Below are 19747 nucleotides of genomic sequence, written 5' to 3' on the forward strand. Positions count from 1 at the left end.
TTTTCCTCTCTACTTATTGTTTAACATCAGTTATGTAAAATAAATCAGTAAGTATATAAAGTACCACGGGAACCGTAACATACAAACCCTATTAACATATGTTTCATCAAATCATAAAATTAGAAACCTTTAACGCACTTAAAAGGTAGAAGTGCGAGAATAGGGTTGTTATTGGAATTGTGAGTCGGCTACAGAAATAAAACTCAGCAGAGTTACCTTATACACTGAAGCAGTAAAATGAAGTACAAAGATATTACTATTAAGAAACTAGACATATTGCGTTAATTCCTCAATGTGCCCACCTGCCCCCACTCTTCACTTTACCCCTTCCCCAAACGGCCTCCGTTTGTCCCTGAAGGTTGGTGATATTACAGATGAAAGATTATCACCAAAACAAACAGTAAACATTTTTTCAAAAGTAGCATCAAGTGTTCTTTAAATGTTTTTTAGGTAATAAACAGTTCCTCATCTCGGAACCTAATGTGTATCTCTGCAGCTATTGAACATTTAGTATCTTTTGGAGTTTACTAATCACGCTGTCTTCTCCGTTATTGGATATTTTATTCGACCTCATTGTGATTGTTACCCTTCGCCTTGTTTTCCAGTATTATGACTTCTTAACCTTGCAGTCTTAATTGACGTACTCTGGATATTGCCATTTCTTGCACTATTATGTGTAATTTGTGGTATGTCGGTTTGGGCCCTTTTTATCTTTTAATGTAGTTTTGTTGATTTTATATTTTATGATATAGTTTCAATAATTTTATTTCTCGACGATATATTTAAGCCTTTTTATTATTTTTATTTCTTGATTTCTTCGTTATACGTCGCATGTCTTGCTTTTTTTGTTTGCGCTGTACTAAGCCTGTATTATCTGATGCCATGCTTAAGTAAGGTGGTTTTAGCACTATCAGCAGTGGGTGGCGTCTGGGAGTAAACGTCGGATTGCGGCTGTGTTGTTAGCTAACATTTCTTCTGTGGATCCTCCCGCCCTCGGTTTTAGTGCCAGTGTCGCCCACTCTTCGACGTATATGTGAACAAGGCGTCTCACTGCGCTTCCTGCTGCATTTTGTTGACCAGTCTTGCTGGACCTCAACGACATGCGGCTCGGCGGGCACTTACAAGCGAAGCTACACTGAACAGCCAAAGAAACTGTTACAACTACCTAATAGGACCTGCAGGGCTGTCCATAAAATCGTAAGATTATCTCTTTTGAAGGGCACATTGCAAGGCATCCCAGATATGCTCAATAATATTCATGTCTGGGGAGTTTGGTGGGCAGCGGAATTGTTTAAACTCAGAACAGTGTTCCTGGAGCCATTCTGTAGCAATTGCAGATCTATTCGGGGTCGCGTTGTTCCGCTGGAATTGACCAAGGCCGTCTGAATGCACATTGTACATGGACGTATGCATGTGATCAGACAGGATGCATACATACCTCTCACCTGTCGGAGTCGTATCTGGACGCATATCACTCCAGTCATACACATTCCACACTATTACAGAATCTTGGCACCAGGTTGAACAGTCCCCTGCGACATGCAAGGTCTATGAGGTTGTCTTCATACCCGTATACGTCCATCCGTTCGATACAATTTGAAACGAGACTCGTCCGAATAGGCAACATGTTTCCAGTCATCAACAGTCTGATGTCGGTTTTGACGGGCCGAGGCGATGCGTAGAGCTTTGCGTCGTGCAGTCGTCAGGGATATACGACTGGCCTTTGGCTCCGAGAGCACATATCGATGATGTTTTGTTGAATGGTTCGCACGCTGACACTTGTTGATGACCCAGCATTCAAATCTGCAGCAATCTGTGGAAGGGTTCCACTTCTGTCACGCTGAACGATTCTCTTCAGTAGTCGTTGGCCCTGTTCTTGCAGGCTCTTTTTCTGGCCGCAATGATGTCAGATATTTGATGTTTTACCGGGTTTCGGATATTCACCATACGCTCGTGATATGGTCGTACGGTAAAATCATCACTTGATCGCTACCTCCGAGACGCTGTGTCCCATCGCTCGTTAAATCTTGAACTCAGTTAAATCTTGATAAACCTCCATTGCCAGCACGAGTGGCCGAGCGGTTCTAGGCGCTACAGTCTGGAACCGCGCGACCGCTACGGTCGCAAGTTCGAATTTTGTCTCGGGCATGGTTATGTATTATGTCTTTAGGTTGGTTAGGTTTAAGTAGTTCTAAGTTCTGGGGGGACTGATGATCTCAGCAGTCAAGTCCCATAGTGCTGAGAGCCATTTCAACCAAACCTCCATTGTAGCAGCAGTAACCGATCTAACAACTACGCCAGACACTTTTTGTTTTATGCAGACGTTGCCGACCTCAACGCCGTATTCTGCCTGTTTACATATCTCTGTATTTGAATATTTATGCCTGTACCAGTTTCTTTGGCGCTTCAATGTACTTTTGAGCTTAACAAATTGGCATTCTAGGGCTTTTATGGCTTAATTTTAATTTCTTAAGTCCATACGGCATGTCTAGTCATTCACAGTTCATTAGCTTGGAAAGAGTGATTATTTAATGTTGCATTCATGGTTTCCTTTTCAGGTAGGTTCTGTTCACCCGGTGTGATACTGGTTGACTAAGAGAACCTTTTCATGCCTCACCCGCCCGGCATCTCGCATGCTACTCGATAAATTTTCTGGATTTTTGACATGAATGGTACTACTTTCTCGCACGCAATCATGATTTTACCTGATGTTCACATCCGTATGTGTCCTTTGAATGGTTAATAGGATCCCTCTTAGTTTTCCTTGCTTTTGTACCGGGTCGTGTGTACGATAAGGGGATAAGCTCTAGGGATGAGGAGTGTGTATCAAGATGTTAAGGTTTTGCAGTGCTGGGTCGTGGTTGAGTGAGGTGTTTGGTGGCGGCGGCAGGTGTTCGCGTGGGTGGCGGTTTTCGTGCTGCCGCTGAACGCGGCGGTCAACCCGGTGCTGTACACCATCTCGACGGCGCCCTTCCTGACGCCGGCCCGGCGCGGCCTGCGAGCCTTCAAGCGCTCCTGGAAGCTGTCGCTCACCGCAGACCAGAGGAGGACCTTCTCTTCTTCGCTGGGTGAGTCACCGAACTGTTGCTCATTGTCTTTTCACTAACAGACTGCAACGCTATGAAAAACGCAGCAAGTCGATGACAAGCAACATTTCCAATAAAGAGAACTAAAGTAAAAGGTAAATTGTAAGCTTACTGAATAAAAGGTGAAGTGACCATGAGGAGAGAAGGCAACGAAATGAAACTTCGCAGCTTGAGAGGCTGTGTGATTTTATTTCAGTGATCAGAAACTTGAGTCAGATTTACGTTGAACTTTGTAGTTCGAGCCCACTTATAAAGAGGTTTCACTGTCCCTGCGTGAATGCATGCAGTGATACGGTTGAGAAGAGTACCATAAAGTGCTTGCATCCCTTTCCAAGGCAAAATGGTCCACAAGTCTTGTAAACTGTCCTTCACATTCCGCATACTGGCACTGGAAAGCAGCTGACGTCATGTGTTCCTGTTGGCCACGGGAGTACCTCAACATCACGTGGAAAGTTCATAGACACGCGTGCACCTGTTCAGAGCGCTGTCGTATTGTTGAATACAAGGTAACAAACTCACGAGCCTGCAGCACGCCTGTGGTGTGCGCAAGAGTTCCCTAATCGCTACCAGTCGTGGCTTGAAATCATACTCAATAACTCCCCATGCCATGATCCCGGGAGTGACACCTCTCTGCCTCCGAAACATCCGAAAAATGAGACCTCTCCCCAGGTCGCTGCCATACTCGCCGATGATGGATGGTCACTTGTGTTAGTTCAGAATTAGGGTTCATGGCTGAAAACAGTGCCGCCACCTGAGCAGGGCTGTAATCCCCTAATCCAGCTGCTGCTTGTCTGAGACCAATTGTGCGGGATAACACAGAATGTTTCACACAATCCATTTCGTGTTCCTGGATGGCAGGTGCAGATCTGAATGAGTTAACATGAGCTGGGTGCACAATATGGTGGTCCTCGGTTCTGCTCCTCAGGCCTGGTCTACCGAAAGTTAGACGACGAATATGTCTGGCTTCAGGTTTCGCTGAGTCCAACATCGGGCCACTGTTACAGTGGCATGCACCACAAATCCTTTTATGCACGATTCCCTCAGCTGGCCAAACAGGTACCCATAATGAGGCCTCTTTCAAGCTCTATCAGGTGCTGATAGCTCTGTCACACAAGAGTACGCTGCAACACAGTGATTACTCAAGATACAACACTGTTCACGCCTCCTTACCGAATTTACTTGAATCTAATGTACCAACAAAGGTAAAGGGCAGACCAGTTTTAAAAATGAAAAGCATAAAAATGTTTGTCAGTGTACCACCGGTAGGTTGATGATGATTTTGGTTTCTCGGGGGCACTCAGCGGTGTGGTTACTAGCGACCGTAAAAATTCCCAATATCTGCACTGCCCAGTCTCACCATTTTACTGAATGATGATGAGTTGAGGAGGACAACACAAACACCGAGTCCCCTGGCGGAGAAAATCCACAACTCGGCCAAGAATACTGATAGGTCAAATTTATTTTACATACCATTGGACGTATATATGAATGATTTTACAATAATTATTGTTTCGATGCTTTTCCAGTCATCCTAAACCCAGTGTGCAATAATTTGGGATGCAGCATGCTTAATTTTTCCTGTCGGAATCAGTTCACGGTTTGGTTCGCAAAATAATTTTTCCTACTGTTCCTGAACGTACCCTATGAAAGGTTTATTTATACTAACGACCCGAAGGTGTAAAACAGAAGTCATTCCTCCAGAAATAATAACAAGGTCACTGGCTAGGCTGCGTATCTTCTTTCTTCGTCGTCAGAGAGATGATCATGAAACGAAGCAAGACAAAGCATTAATGGTAGTTTGGAAAGCCCACCAGGAAGGATTTCCTATACGAGTCGGAGCCAGTCAAACCTTAAAATTTATCATCCATGTCTTCTCCTGATTTCGGACTAGTCCTCAGGGAACAGTTTTTTTTTTAATTTTTAGGGGTTTTTTGGCTTGTTCTCCGATTTACGATTCAGAAAGGGGGAAGTTTGTGCCCGTCTGCTGTGATTTCCAGTTACCCGCAGTCTTTTATACACTGGTGTTTTATTGGTAACTTCTTTCGTCACCTTCTCACCAGTCGTGCAATTACGTGATCAATTGAAATTTGCATCTCATCAGCTTTGCCTACTTGGCCCATCGAACAATTTCTGTTTACGAAGTGTGTTGATACATCGTTGATGCTCTTGAAGTTTTTTCTCAAAATCGTATGGACGTTTTTGACACAGATTTGTACGGTGACGTAAAGATAAGCCCGCCCGTTTCGTAAACCGAATAACTAATCTACAGCTAGCCTTAAGTTCGTGCCTCGGTATACTAAGAACTGCAGACACCTCTTTTATTTTGTTTCTTATGGTGTCAGTTGTCAGAGGTTACTCATTCTTCCTCCTTTCACAGACGAAGTCCAAAACTTTTACTTCAACATCAGGATTTTTTTGTCTTTCTACAAGGGTTAGTTCGAAATAACGCAAATTTCTGTTTGAACCGTAGGCGAACGTTAGTTTCAGCTACACTGAACACTCGCACCGCAGTCTTGTTACCATATTTTTGAGCAATAAGAATTACTTTAGGCTTGAAAGTAGCATCATTGGATGATCTTCTCCACTTGCCTTTCATTTCTTCATTACCTAATTCTAACACACTACGCAGTAATAGGGCAACAATAATGTAACGAGGTTGAGAATTACAGAAAAGTGACGTACAGAACAATACTCACATTTCACTAATGTTGCTCATTAAAGACGGATTCAAGTTTGTACTCGAATGTAATGCATCGCCGAAGCTTATGCACACCCCTATCTTGAATGTTGCATATGATAAAAAAGTACGTATTAGATTCGGGTAAGTATGGTACATTCTGACCAGTTTCTGTATCAGCAAAGGCTATACAACTTGCCTCGAAGGAAAGGTGTGCCACTCATAAACATGTAGGTAACGAGGCGTCAGAACGGGAGCTATAAAAAGACCTTAACCTACAGTGAGATGAGTGTCACACCATGTTAAAGACTGTCGATATCGCGCCAAACAGGAATTGCTGTTGCCAGGGGGTGAACGTTCATCTCAGATTTCCGATGAAACATTGCGAAGGAAGGTGCATGCAGTAGAACAGGATACCTCGCTTAGGGCATTACTAACAACAGCACACAGTGGTCTGTCGTAAGTGGGCCAGATAAAGTAGGTAATGCACAGTTGCTGACTCGAGGCGTGTAGCGTGGTGAGAGGAGTCGCAGTTTTCTCTCTTCTTGAAATGACGATAGACGTCGAGTGTTCGTCCTCCCAGTGCTGCATAGAAAAGTGCGTGTAAGGTGTACTTGAGGCCGGGGATGATTCTGTGACGTTTTGGTGGTGTTATTCGTACCTCGACTCGAATCCACTCTTTCATTTCAACAATCTCGGTTACCAAGAATTGCCTTTCCTCTACTTCTTCAAGATGACAATGCTGTGGGCATATCTGCCTTCCAGCATGACTACAGCCGCATTCAGATTGCTGATCGTGAACGTACCTATTTTGGCAAATACTCAGCCAACCGATTGACCTTCGATTTGTCTTCTAAATCACCCGATATTGTTCCCAAAGTATAGCTCTTTACTTACTTGACTTGATTTACGTCGATCAGCGGGTGAAATGTAGCAACAGAAGTGAGCTCTATGGGATGTAGATGGATTAAGGAGGACACATAAAGCTGACTAATACTGGAAATAAGTACAGTCCTGGCCTAGAGAAATCTAATAATATCAAAAATAGGTCTTAACTCGAAGAAGAAATTTCTAAGAATGTACGTCTGGAGCACAGCATTGTACAGTAGTGAAACGTGAACAAAGAGAATCTAATCATTTGAGGTGTGTTGGTACAGACGATTGTTGAAAGTTTGGTGGTTTGATAGGTACACAAAGAGGAGATTCTCCACACAATCGGCGAGGAAAGTAATCTATGGGAAACACTGACAAGAAGAAGGGACCGGATGGCAGGACACCTATTAAGATATGGCACTAGAGGGAGCTGTATAGGGCATGATTTGTAGAGGAGGGCAGAGCTAGGAATACATCCAGCAAATAACTGAGGTTGTAGGTTTCAAGTGCTATTCCAAAATGAAAATATTTGCCACAGGAGACGAATACGTGGCAGGCTGCATCAAACGAGTCAGAAAATTGATGACCCAAAAAAGAAATAGAGTCTGGATAAAATTGCAAGTGTCAGTGCTTAATATGATATCTGTTTTCGATTAATCAAATATTTGGCTTAAGCACTCTGCGTGTTCATCCAGATCTTTTGAAAAAAAGACCATGTATTTTTTCGATTTTAACCCTCAAAGGACTCCATTTAACTAGTGTTGACATATTGCAGTCGCTTTTATTAACCCGAAAAGCATTGTACGATAGTGACAGTGACGGAATGATGTTGCAAAAGCTGTTTTCGGACTATATTCCGCACACACTTCAATCTTGTGACTCCCGCTCGTTAAATCTATCGTAGAAAATAGTTCATACTGTCCCAGGTTAACCAAAGTCTCAGCTGTATTTAGAATCGGACGTACGTTGATTACTGCAGTTTTTAAAAGCCTATAATCACAAAAGAATTTATACACTCCTGGAAATTGAAATAAGAACACCGTGAATTCATTGTCCCAGGAAGGGGAAACTTTATTGACACATTCCTCGGGTCAGATACATCACATGATCACACTGACAGAACCACAGGCACATAGACACAGGCAACAGAGCATGCACAATGTCGGCACTAGTAGAGTGTATATCCACCTTTCGCCGCAATGCAAGCTGCTATTATCCCATGGAGACAATCGTAGAGATGCTGGATGTAGTCCTGTGGAACGGCTTGCCATGCCATTTCCACCTGGCGCCTCAGTTGGACCAGCGTTCGTGCTGGACGTGCAGACCGCGTGAGACGACGCTTGATTAAGTCCCAAACATGCTCAATGGGGGACAGATCCGGAGACCTTGCTGGCCAGGGTAGTTGACTTACACCTTCTAGAGCACGTTGGGTGGCACGGGATACATGCGGACGTGCATTGTCCTGTTGGAACAGCAAGTTCCCTTGTCGGTCTAGGAATGGTAGAACGATGGGTTCGATGACGGTTTGGATGTACCGTGCACTATTCAGTGTCCCCTCGACGATCACCAGAGGTGTACAGCCAGTGTAGGAGATCGCTCCCAACACCATGATGCCGGGTGTTGGCCCTGTGTGCCTCGGTCGTATGCAGTCCTGATTGTGGCGCTCACCTGCACGGAGCCAAACACGCATACGACCATCATTGGCACCAAGGCAGAAGCGACTCTCATCGCTGAAGACGACACGTCTCCATTCGTCCCTCCATTCACGCCTGTCGCGACACCACTGGAGGCGGGCTGCACGATGTTGGGGCGTGAGCGGAAGACGGCCTAACGGTGTACGGGACCGTAGCCCAGCTTCATGGAGACGGTTGCGAATGGTCCTCGCCGATACCCCAGGAGCAACAGTGTCCCTAATTTGCTGGGAAGTGGCGGTGCGGTCCCCTACGGCACTGCATAGGATCCTACGGTCTTGGCGTGCATCCGTGCGTCGCTGCGGTCCGGTCCCAGGTCGACAGGCACGTGCACCTTCCGCCGACTACTGGCGACAACATCGATGTACTGTGGAGACCTCACGCCCCACGTGTTGAGCAATTCGGCGGTACGTCCACCCGGCCTCCCGCATGCCCACTATACGCCCTCGCTCAAAGTCAACTGCACATACGGTTCACGTCCACGCTGTCGCGGCATGCTACCAGTGTTACAGACTGCGATGGAGCTCCGTATGCCACGGCAAACTGGCTGACACTGACGGCGGCGGTGCACAAATGCTGCGCAGCTAGCGCCATTCGACGGCCAACACCGCGGTTCCTGGTGTGTCCGCTGTGCCGTGCGTGTGATCATTGCTTGTACAGCCCTCTCGCAGTGTCCGGAGCAAGTGTGGTGGGTCTGACACACCGGTGTCAATGTGTTCTTTTTTCCATTTCCAGGAGTGTATGTTATTGTTATGTCAGGTTACTTTTTTGGCATTATTGCTATACTAGCTTACCAAGGACTGTCTCTGAGTTCTGTTTTCCCTTCTTAGGTTGTTGATCTAAGAACTGTTCCATTCATGGTTGGAGATGCTTTTGTTGCCTATAATTCTTACAGTGCGCTGGTGCATGACTACCCACTGGAATAGCATGCTGTGTTATGGATGTGATTGACACTGTTATGTAACGCACACGTGCGGACAGTTTGCTTGAAATATGCTCCACCTCTGACCCATCCACATCTGTTTCACTGAGTACCTGTAGCGTAGCTTCTACCAACCAGTGCAGAGGACTTTCATTCCGAAATCTTCCAGGGCTACTGGCACCGTAACCTAGCTGTTTACTGCCACAGCATGTGTTATACTTCTTCGTTAAAATAACACTAATCAGCAAAATGTCACTACTCAAGGGAGGTTCTATTAAACATAAAGCTTGTTGTGGATCATCTACGTCTATCATAAACCAAATTAACTTTCTGCAGCTGCTGGTTCTCGGTCATAGGAAACAGCTTTTAATGTTACTGTACATAGTTTAGTTGGTACTACTTTATCAATGGGCGTAATGTGTTATACAGAAAAATTTGTATCTGTTGTATCAATCTAAAACGAATCTCCATTGGGTTCAACTGTTGCCGAAGGTCGATATTAGCATGATGCCCAACCAGAAAGTCATATCTGAGCATTACAGAAAATCCTTGCCCCAGAGATGGCAACATTTTCTTTTGCTTCAAAAGAAATGTAATTTGAACGACATTGCAGTGCCAGTGTTTTTCAGAAGTACGACACAATGTTCATTCGAACATGCATGCATGTCTAAACGAACTCTGCATCGCTCTTCTGAAAAACGCACGAGCTGCAGTGTAGTATTTATCCGCCGTCAGCGTGCAAGCGACTTTCAGTTAAAATGTATCCCCTGTACGGGAATACACGTAATGAAGTTGGAGTTCAAGTTGTAGGCAAATTGTTGACACATGGAATTCTGTGTTTGACTGTGAGTCGTGCTCGGATTACCTAATGGTAACGCGACCGGTCACGATAAGTAGGAAGTCCAGGTTCGAGTTCTTGTCCGGTACATATTATCAGTGGCATCATTCCACTGTACATATGATGGTTGTGTGTATTCACAACTGGGAATGCATCTAATGGATTTCTATGCGGAACTTGGGCTGTGTTGTCCTCATTGAATCTGTTTTGTTATTTCCTATTGTGGGCAATCTGTATCTGGGCGTTTTCAATCTCCTCTTGTCCGCGATGTCCAGACCCACAACCATTATGTGTGCTCCAGTATCTTCTGAAAACTTATGCTTCTTCTTATATATCGAGACTATAAAGGAACCATCCATCTTTGCGTACGTTTTAACCGTTTTGCCATATACTGGGAGCACTTCCCGAAGGGAGTAACATCACTGTCGACGTTTAACTACTTTTATTCGCGTTGTACTTGTACCACTTGCTAGATTCACAAACCCGGAGCCCTATGTCCGAACTACTGGCAGTTACAGCGCTTTCAAGTGCCCCTCCTGACCTCAACGGCTCGGCTCTTTACCAGAGCTGAATATCATCCATTTACTACGCATTCCAGTTGCAGTAACTACTGCTTGTAAATCCGTAGCAACACAAAGTTCTGCAGCTAAATACTCAGGGATTTCCATTCATCCGTCATGAAAAATGTGGGAGGTTCCCTCTGAAAAACACGTCCGGCGCTTTATTTTCCAATTCTTTGAGCAAGACTCTATCCGCATCTGGCTTGTACGTCACCTCATTAAGTCTGTACATTAATTTTGTGTATTCTATAAGAAAACAGCTTCATTATCTCATTCGTCTTCTGTGTCAAATTACTGAGTTTCTCCCTAAGTAACTGTGCACTGTTCTGTTTTCTACGACGCAAACACACCGCTAACTCACTGAATGGGGATACTTTATTAATTACGTCATGGTATGTGATAAAGGTTTTCGCCTTGCATGTTATACTTAACTTGGCCATCCGCAAGCTTGTTTCATCTGACCAATTGCTTAACGCGGCTGTGCGAAATACATTATCTATAAATACAGTAATACCCATGTTGCTTTCCTTGAAAAGGGAGTTACGAGGTTCGCGGTTGAAGGACTTTTAACCTCATTAAAACCTGGTTTTCGTTCTTGTTCAGCCAACAAAACTTGAAACTGATGTCTTAGCTGTCCATTACGTGTTTTCTGTTGTTCATCATTATTCTTTAGGTATTTGGAAACTTACTCTGTAAGAGCGTCTATCGCCTCGTTAGAACGGCTGACTCTGCCATTTTCGTGCAATTTACCTAACTCTCTTAAACACGAATCAAACTATTACTACAACCGACTATAAGTTAATAGCCACAGTTGTAGAAATAGAACAACTATATCTAATTATTGTGCCTAATCGGTTACCAAAAACATTCCGCGCAATCATCTGCCTTGTGATCATACGCTGAAGCGCCAGAAAAACTGGTGTAGGTATACGTATTCAGACGCAGACACATCTAAACAGGCAGAATGCGGGGCAGCGATCGGCAGCGCCTATATAAGACAAAAAGTGTCTGGCGCAGTTATTAGATCGGTTACTGCTGTTACAATGGCAGATTATCAAGATTTAAGTGAGTTTGAAAATCGTATTATAGTCCGTGAACGAGCGATGCGACACAGCACCTCCGAGGTAGCGAAGAAGTGAGGGTTTTCCCGTACGAGCATATCACAACTGCACCGAGAGAGGTGGCGCAGTGGCTAACACACTGGACTCGCATTCGGGAGGACGACGGTTCAATTCCGCACCTGTCCATCCTGATTTAGGTTTTCCGCGATTTCCCACAGTCGCTGCAGGGTACGGTCGACTTTCTTTCCCGTTCTTTCCTAATACGATGAGACCGATGACCTCGCTGTCTGGTCTCCTCCCCTAAACTACCAACTCATGAGTGTACCGTGAATTTCAGGAATCCGGTAAAACATTAATCTCCGACAACGCTGCGGCCGGAAAATGATCCTGCAAGAACAGGGCCAACGACGACTTAAGAGAGTCGTTCAACGTGACAGAAGTGCAACGTTTCCGCAAATTGGTGCAGATTTCAATGCTGGACCATCAACAAGTGTTAGCATGCGAACCATTCAACGAAACATCATCGATATGAGCTCTCGGAGCCGAAGGCTCAGTCGTGTACTCTTGATTCCCTGCACGACACAAAGCTTTACGCCTCGCCTGGGCCCGTGAACACCAACAAATGACGGCTAATGACTGGAAATATGTTGCTTGGTCGGACGAGTCTCGTTTCAAATTGTATCGAGCGAATGACGGTACGTGTATGGAGACAATCTCATGAATCCATGGACGCGCATGTCAGAAGGGGATTGTTCAAGCTGGTGGACGCTCTGGAATGGTGTGATGCGTGACCCCTGAAACGTCAAGATACGACTCCGATACGTGACACGTACGTAAGCGTCCTGTCTGATCACCTGCGTCCATTCACGTCCATTGTGCTTTCAACAGACTTGGACAGTTCCAGCAGGACAATGCAACACCCCACACGTCCAGAATTCCTGCAGAGTGGCTCCAGGACCGCTCTTCTGACTTTATACGCTACCGCTGGCCACCGAACTCCCCAGACATGAACATTATTGAGCATATCTGGGATGGCTTGCAACGTATTGTTCAAAAGAGATCTCCACCCTCTCTTACTCTTACTGTTTTATGGATAGCCCTGCAAGATTCAAGGTGTTAATTCCCTCCAGCATTACTTCATATATTAGGCGAGTCCATGCCATTTCATGTTGCGGCACTTCTGTGTGCTCGCGGGGGTCCTACACGATATTAGGCGGGTGTACCAGTTTCTTTGGCTCTTCAGTGTATTTTCTACATGAAGTGCATCCTCATAAAATTCACGTGATACACTATGTCCCGTTAAATTACAAAGTGTCTGAACAAGATACTCTTACTGACTATTAACCCTGAACAGCGATAAACCTGTTGGGTTTCTGGGTGTAAACAAGATAACATCAAAGTCTTTCAGTCCTAAACCGAACATAGCAAAGAATACAATTTTTTCCTGAAATCAAATTACAATATTTCTTCTTTCACTCACTCTCTGTGCCTGCTGCCGTATCGTTGCCCCCAACTATTACTGGTGCTGAGCTGGAACATTTCTGACCAAACATTTGTAGGACTTGCCCACTGCTAGGATGGAAACCCCTACTTTTTTGTCTGGGTGCAGAACGAGGACCTGGGTCATATCGTTAGACGACACAAAACAGTATTCGCAATTATTCCATTTATTTCTGCAAATGTATGTCGTTGTTGTGTCTTCTGCGATGGCTGGTGACTAAATAATCCGTAGAGGAATCCGCTGAACTCACCAGTGAACTTACAGCTGACGAGGACGTTGAATCATTTTGGAGCGGAAGTCGATGATGACACCCTGTTGCTGCGGTTTGCTCCCCGCTGACGATGTAGGCACTCTCCGCCGGTAGCCCAGCTAGGAGATGGTGGTGATCATGACGTATTCTTTTATTCAAACGTCGTTTCGGGGAGTACCCAGTTCCTCTCAGATCACAGTCCGTGTTGCGCATCAGGTGGACTGCGATGTCTGGTGCCGCGATGTCACACTAAATGCTGAACATGGCCATCCGGTATGAGAGGCAATCACACCTGTGTGTCGCTGGAGTTTTAGGGCAGCTTCTGCCCTGGATCAGAGCCATGATGGTAGGGCCTTAGGACCACCCAGCAGTGCCAGTTGGTAGGCTGACTTCAGTATAGGACTGTTGCTATTTTTAAAAACATCGAGCGTCGGATATATTGATAAAACGTATCGATATATAGACGGAAAAATTATCGACGTACTGGCCTATAAAATTATCGGAGGCACATGAAAAATATACTACCGGTATTAGAGGTGTATATTTAAGTACTGATTTGTTGTTAGCCATTCTGTACATCAAAAAGCTAGCAGGCTGCCTAGTCCTCGCAGAGCAAGATCTGAAACGAAAACGATGCACATTCACGTTTGCGACAAATTGTCGTTTCATTCATGCTGTCAGCCCCCAGGGATGACAGCTCAAACAGTAGTACGACTCCTTCACATAGTGAAAGTAACATTATGTTCTACTACAATTTCAAAAGAACAACTTCGAATATTTACCGATGATTGCTAAAAAAAAAGGCTAAATAAAACTTTCAGCACTCGATATTCCTATTTAAGTATCGATATACCGTGCAATAGCATCGCCGGTATATATCGATATCTTTTGGAAATGTTTCGATTTATCAACAGCCCAACTTCATTGCTGGTTGCTGGACATCATTATCAAGGCTACGGATCCCTGAGCTTCCTATGAGGCTGCAAGTGTGAGGCCAACGCTAGAACAGTCTAATACAAGGAGAAGCGAATGGGTCACACCATAACCAGGGAACGAGTGCAAACGCCGTGAACACCATCAGTTTTCCTGATCGAGTACTCTAAGCTACCAGGAGTCGAGCGTTTATGTCGAGGAGAGGCTTTGCTCTACGGCGTCATTCTTAACGACCTATTAGTTCTGCTCTTCTCTAGTTGGCAACGGTTTTCAGTTACATTACATTTGCTTGAAGGATTTACAACAGTGACTTTACTGCTTATTAAATCCTCCTGCTAGGCGATATTGCTTGCTACCTAGAGCCTCTTACACAAACTGAAGTGTCAAACAAACTGTTACAACTGCCTAATATCGTGTAGAGTCCTCGTGAGCATGTGGAAGTACCACAACACGACGTGGCAGGGACTCGACTAATGTATGAAGTAGTGCTTTAGGGAACTGATACCGTGAATCCTGCAGGGCTGTCCATCAATCCGTAAGAGTAAGAGGGGTGGAGATCTCTTCTGAAAAGAATGCTGCAGACCCTCCCAGATATCCACAATATCGAAAGTGTTTAAATTGAGAACAGTGTTTCTTGAGCCACTTTGTAGCAATTATAGACGTGTGTGGTGTCGCATTATACTGCTGGAATTGCCCAAATCGGCCGGAATACGCAGTGGACGTGGCCGGGAAAAGATCCTGCAAGAACGGGACCAACGACGACTGAAGAGAATCGTTCAGCGCGACAGAAGTCAAACCCTTCCGCAAACTGCTGCAGATTTCAATGCTGCGCCATCAACAAGTGTCTGCATGCGAGCCAGTCAACGAAAATCATCGATATGGGCTTTCGGAGCCGAAGGACCACTTGCATACCCTTGGATGACTGCACTACACCAAGCTTTACTCCACGCGCGGGCCCTTCAACACCAACATTGGACGTCTAATTACTGGAAACATGTTGCCTGGTCGGACGCATGTCTTTTAAAATTGTATCGAGCGGATGGACGTGTACGGGTAGGGAGACAATCTCATGAATCCATTGGCCCTACATGTCAGCAGGGGACTGTACAAGCTGGTTGGGGCTCTGGATGGTGTGGCGCGTGTGCAGTGGGAGTGATATGGGACCCCTGATATGTCTGGATACGACACGTACGTAAACATCCCATCCGATCACCTGCATCCATTTATGTCCACTGCGTATTCCGGCCAATTTGGGCAATTCCAGCAGTATAATACTCTTGCACCCAAGAGAGCCGAGGTTGCTGTCTTCCTGAGCGGGTATCGATGTCGAAATATTTACGCTTTCCAGCTGGCAACTGCTCGTACTTCCATGTGATTGAGTAATGTCGGATTTTAGAAATCCTTATTCTCCCACTTCCTTCATAATTTGTCGCTCAACAGAATGCTTTGCAGGAACTCAGATGGAACGAATGCCCAGGTAATGATAAATTACCAGCGAACATTTCCGGGGTGCATGCATCAGAGCGATGGGGGGAGCAAGAACTACGCAAGTTTATGATTACGTAACTAGTTTTTACATTTCTGGAAAAGAAACATTCGATCGATGTGAAAATTACCGCTCAGTGTCTGCCATCTCATACATAAAAATACTCAGAAGTGTTGTTTATCGAAGAAGCAGGGGCACTGGAGAATCAATTTTACACAGTAGTAAGTAATGGAGGGTAGATTTGGGTACATAAAGGAACTTCAAATTGCATTCACAGATGTGAATAAGGAGTTTAACAACGTTGGTTGGTAAAAAATGAGTTCCATTATTTGCTAGTATTGTTTCGAGTTCGGGGATAAAAGAATAATCTGTCATAATTCGAAGCAAGCAGAATAGAGTATACAACATACGGAGATTGCTACATTATTGAAGCTGTAAGGCATGCTTTCTGAATGTAAAATCTGATATTCTGATAAACAGGTTGCACTGAAGGTGGACATATGAGATGGCTCAATTTTAACTCTTCCAGAGGTGATGTATCTTGCTATGTTGGAAGCAGGTTATATGAAGGAAAAGACAAGAAAGGCATAGTAGCGTTAGAAGATTCTATAAAACGGAACAGCCACTGACATCCAAATGTATAAATCTCCATGCTAGAGAAACACTGAAGAAACCTTGTGGTAAGAGGAAATATTTTTGTGGGTGGGAAACAGGAATAATGGTCAAGACAGCAGTGGAATGGCGATGATCCTTTGGAATTTGGTGTTACTTGGAACTCTTAAAGAACCGATGAACTGATAGAATTAGGGATGAAAAATTCTCACAATTAGTTAAAGGGAAGACATTCCGTCTAGGGAACGTAATGAATCGAAGTTATTGAATCGTAGAGCACATATTAAGGAAAAATTTATTAGTGGTTTCTTCATGTTTGGATGATGCTTTTTTCGTAAGTGTTATTCAGTTAATAAAAAGCCACTCCAGCTGCGTAAAAATGGAACTACGTTAAATGCACACACGGCCGGTTTCTGTTTCAACTGTATATTAGACCATTATCAAATATATTTGACACTGCCAAATATAACACGATGGTATTCTTTTTGATAATAGGAGATGAGAGAAAATCCTTATATATGCACAGTACAAGCGCAGAATGAATATACAACTCACATTATGCTCTATGGAAGCGACATAAAACGATAAAAAAAGTAAAAGTCAAGTGGATTTAAAAGAACTTGCGCACCCAATGACATCATTAAAAATATTTGCGTATCCTAATTATAAAATTTGTTCAATATATCTTAAAACTTCTTCAGCAAAAAATTATTTACGTAATGTGTTTAGAAATTACCTTTCATATTTTTCAGGTAAACTGTTAATAGTAAACGATAAAAAATAGCCAAAGTTAAGTAGATTTAAGAAGTTTCGATTCCAGTGACGTCACGAGAAAGATGGGTGTGTTATTATTATAAAAATTGCACAGAGACATTAAAATTTCTAATAGGCTTTAGTTTAAAAGGGTTATATTCTGCCGTGTTTCAGAGTTACAACTGCATGTTTTTCAAATAAAATGATGAAAGTAATTATGTGGAATTCATAAAAGTGTAAAATACTTGCTATGAACAAGATGTCCAGGCTGAGCGTAAAGTTACGACGTCTAACGAGTAAAATTTGAACCACCAATACCTGCTGAAGTCTCTAGGATAGCTTTGGATCATCGTCGATTGCTTAAGAAAGTTTGTTCACGAACAACTAGTAACAGCTGCGACCAAGTGGGATATCTTCAAGGAAAGTTGTCAGTAGCTGGGCGGCAGATAGCTAAGAACGCGATGCTCCTTAATATGCATTGCTCGTTAAGCTTAGTTCCCTTGGCTTTTTCAGGTGAGTGTAAATTAGTATCTTTTCATCAATGTCCATAAAGTAGCCCTTATTCGTTGTATGTAGCATTACAAGATTGTTTTCGGTACTGTATACCTAGTGATAGTAGCAAAAAACTATAGTGGAAGGGACGGTGCAAGGAAATTATTATTGGAAGAAGCCTCCATACGGGTATTTAAGGCAGACGGTCTGTGGTATGCAATGCTCCTATTATTCTGAAATGAATAGAATACCCGCTACGTGAGAAATGGATACAATCGTCAGAAAACCATTACGATTAATGCACGAAACAACAAATTCTGCATAATCTTGATGAGGGGTCAAAGCTAGATGGCACAACACAATCCGCCACATAAACTATATGTGCTATTGATTAAGTAGTGGTAAACGTGAACTTCCGGCTGTCTCGATAACACACGTAGATGTTTTAGTTAAGGTTCACACTCAAAATGTGGCAGCCTAGATCTCAATTAATTTGATCGTCATCTTACTGAAACGTCTCTTACACGTTTGAGACTAATAGGAAGGACAATTTCGTGTTGTACCCAGGTGGTCCGCACTTGACACAAAAGAACGCTGACAGGTATTAAATCTTCAGATTGGTTTTCCTTTGTATGGGTCGTAATATGGTAGATAATACAGTGATGTAACAGGATGCAAAAGCATGGAGTAAAGGGAAGCGAGAATTACCAGAAAAAGTATTTTTTTCATATTTTCATGGACCAAACTCGAGATTCCCGTGGGAAATAGTACAGTTACTTCGTTGTGCCAATAACTATCTACAAGGAAGAAGGATTAGGGTATAACGACCCGTCCAAAAAGCGGTATTTGTGGTTGGAAGACAAGGTCGGATTTGGGGAGTGTTTTGAAGGAAATTGACTGTCCCCTTCTCAAAGGAATCATTTCAGTAGCTGCCTTTAGCGATTTAGGAAAACTACGGGAAACCTAAACTTGCATCACTGAAAGGAGATATGTGAGTCCATTCTCTTACCATTCATCCAATACAGATCAATAAAAATTACGCCAGTTTTTGATTGCCTGTTTATCTGAAAACCACGTTCTGGCATTTGTGCTGTAGTTGTTACTTGTTTCTTCCACTAAGCACTCAATCGACCTAATGAGCTTTGCGCGTCGTTGTCATCTACAGTATTCGTGAGATAGCAAACTTCTACCTTCTGTGGATTGTGCGCTGTGCTGGACGAATGTGAGAAACTATAACTGCCCCCGTAAGTGCATACTTTTTTTCCATGAGTAGAGCGCTACCGTTTAATCATTAAGCACTCATAAGACAACGACTCGAAGCTTCATCTTGCCACCGGCAGGGACCACAGATAACCATTTTTTCATTATAGTAGTTGTTATTCCTGGAGGAAATAGTTTGGCTAACAATTGTGTGAACGTGTTAGGCGATAAACATCTAACTAACATTCTCTACCATTCTTCTAATAAATTCCGGGTATGCAGCCGGATCCCGTCGACATTCTGCCACGATATTTCGGCCCAGAGACGTCCGGCCATCATCAGGTGAGTACACAACTACTGAAGAGCCCAGGTGCAGTCGCGGTATTTATACCGATTCTCGCGCACGTGTTGACATGCGCGGCATAGCCGAGTTGTACGTGCTGCCCTCGGTGGTGAAAGTAAAAGATCATCTAGTCATTGAGTATCGAATGACGCTGTCTATTCCGCTGTGAATGTATAATTTTAATAACAGGATTCCAAGTTTTATCCAGTTGAAAGCCGTTGTCACGATTTATAAGATTATCGGCAAGACGTATTTCCACTGATTCCTTGATTACGGAATCCCAAAATCTGGAAACCGGAGCTAAAATTTTTGTTCCATTGTATTCCATTGAATGTCCCAATGAAATACAGTGCTCTGCTACTGCCGATTTTGACGGTTGCCGCAGACGGGTGTATCTTTCATGTTCTGTACATCGTTCATGGATCTTTTACTTTCACCACCGAGGGCAGCACGTACAACTCGGCTATGC

The 19747-nt window shown here is 43.9% G+C and overlaps 1 protein-coding gene across 1 annotated transcript in view; it reads left to right on the forward strand.

The window, feature by feature from the left end:
* Window positions 1-3144, forward strand: part of LOC126335869 (G-protein coupled receptor GRL101-like) — a 697223-nt gene extending 694079 nt beyond the window's left edge. Inside the window, exons 27-28 of the mRNA XM_049999341.1 lie at window positions 2891-3068; window positions 3110-3144. Of these exons, the coding sequence (XP_049855298.1) occupies window positions 2891-3068; window positions 3110-3144 (213 nt within the window). The remainder of the gene's footprint in view (window positions 1-2890; window positions 3069-3109) is intronic.
* Window positions 3145-19747: the final 16603 nt, after the last annotated feature.

This window comes from Schistocerca gregaria, chromosome 2, assembly GCF_023897955.1.
Source record: "Schistocerca gregaria isolate iqSchGreg1 chromosome 2, iqSchGreg1.2, whole genome shotgun sequence".
Classification (NCBI taxonomy): domain Eukaryota; kingdom Metazoa; phylum Arthropoda; class Insecta; order Orthoptera; family Acrididae; genus Schistocerca; species Schistocerca gregaria.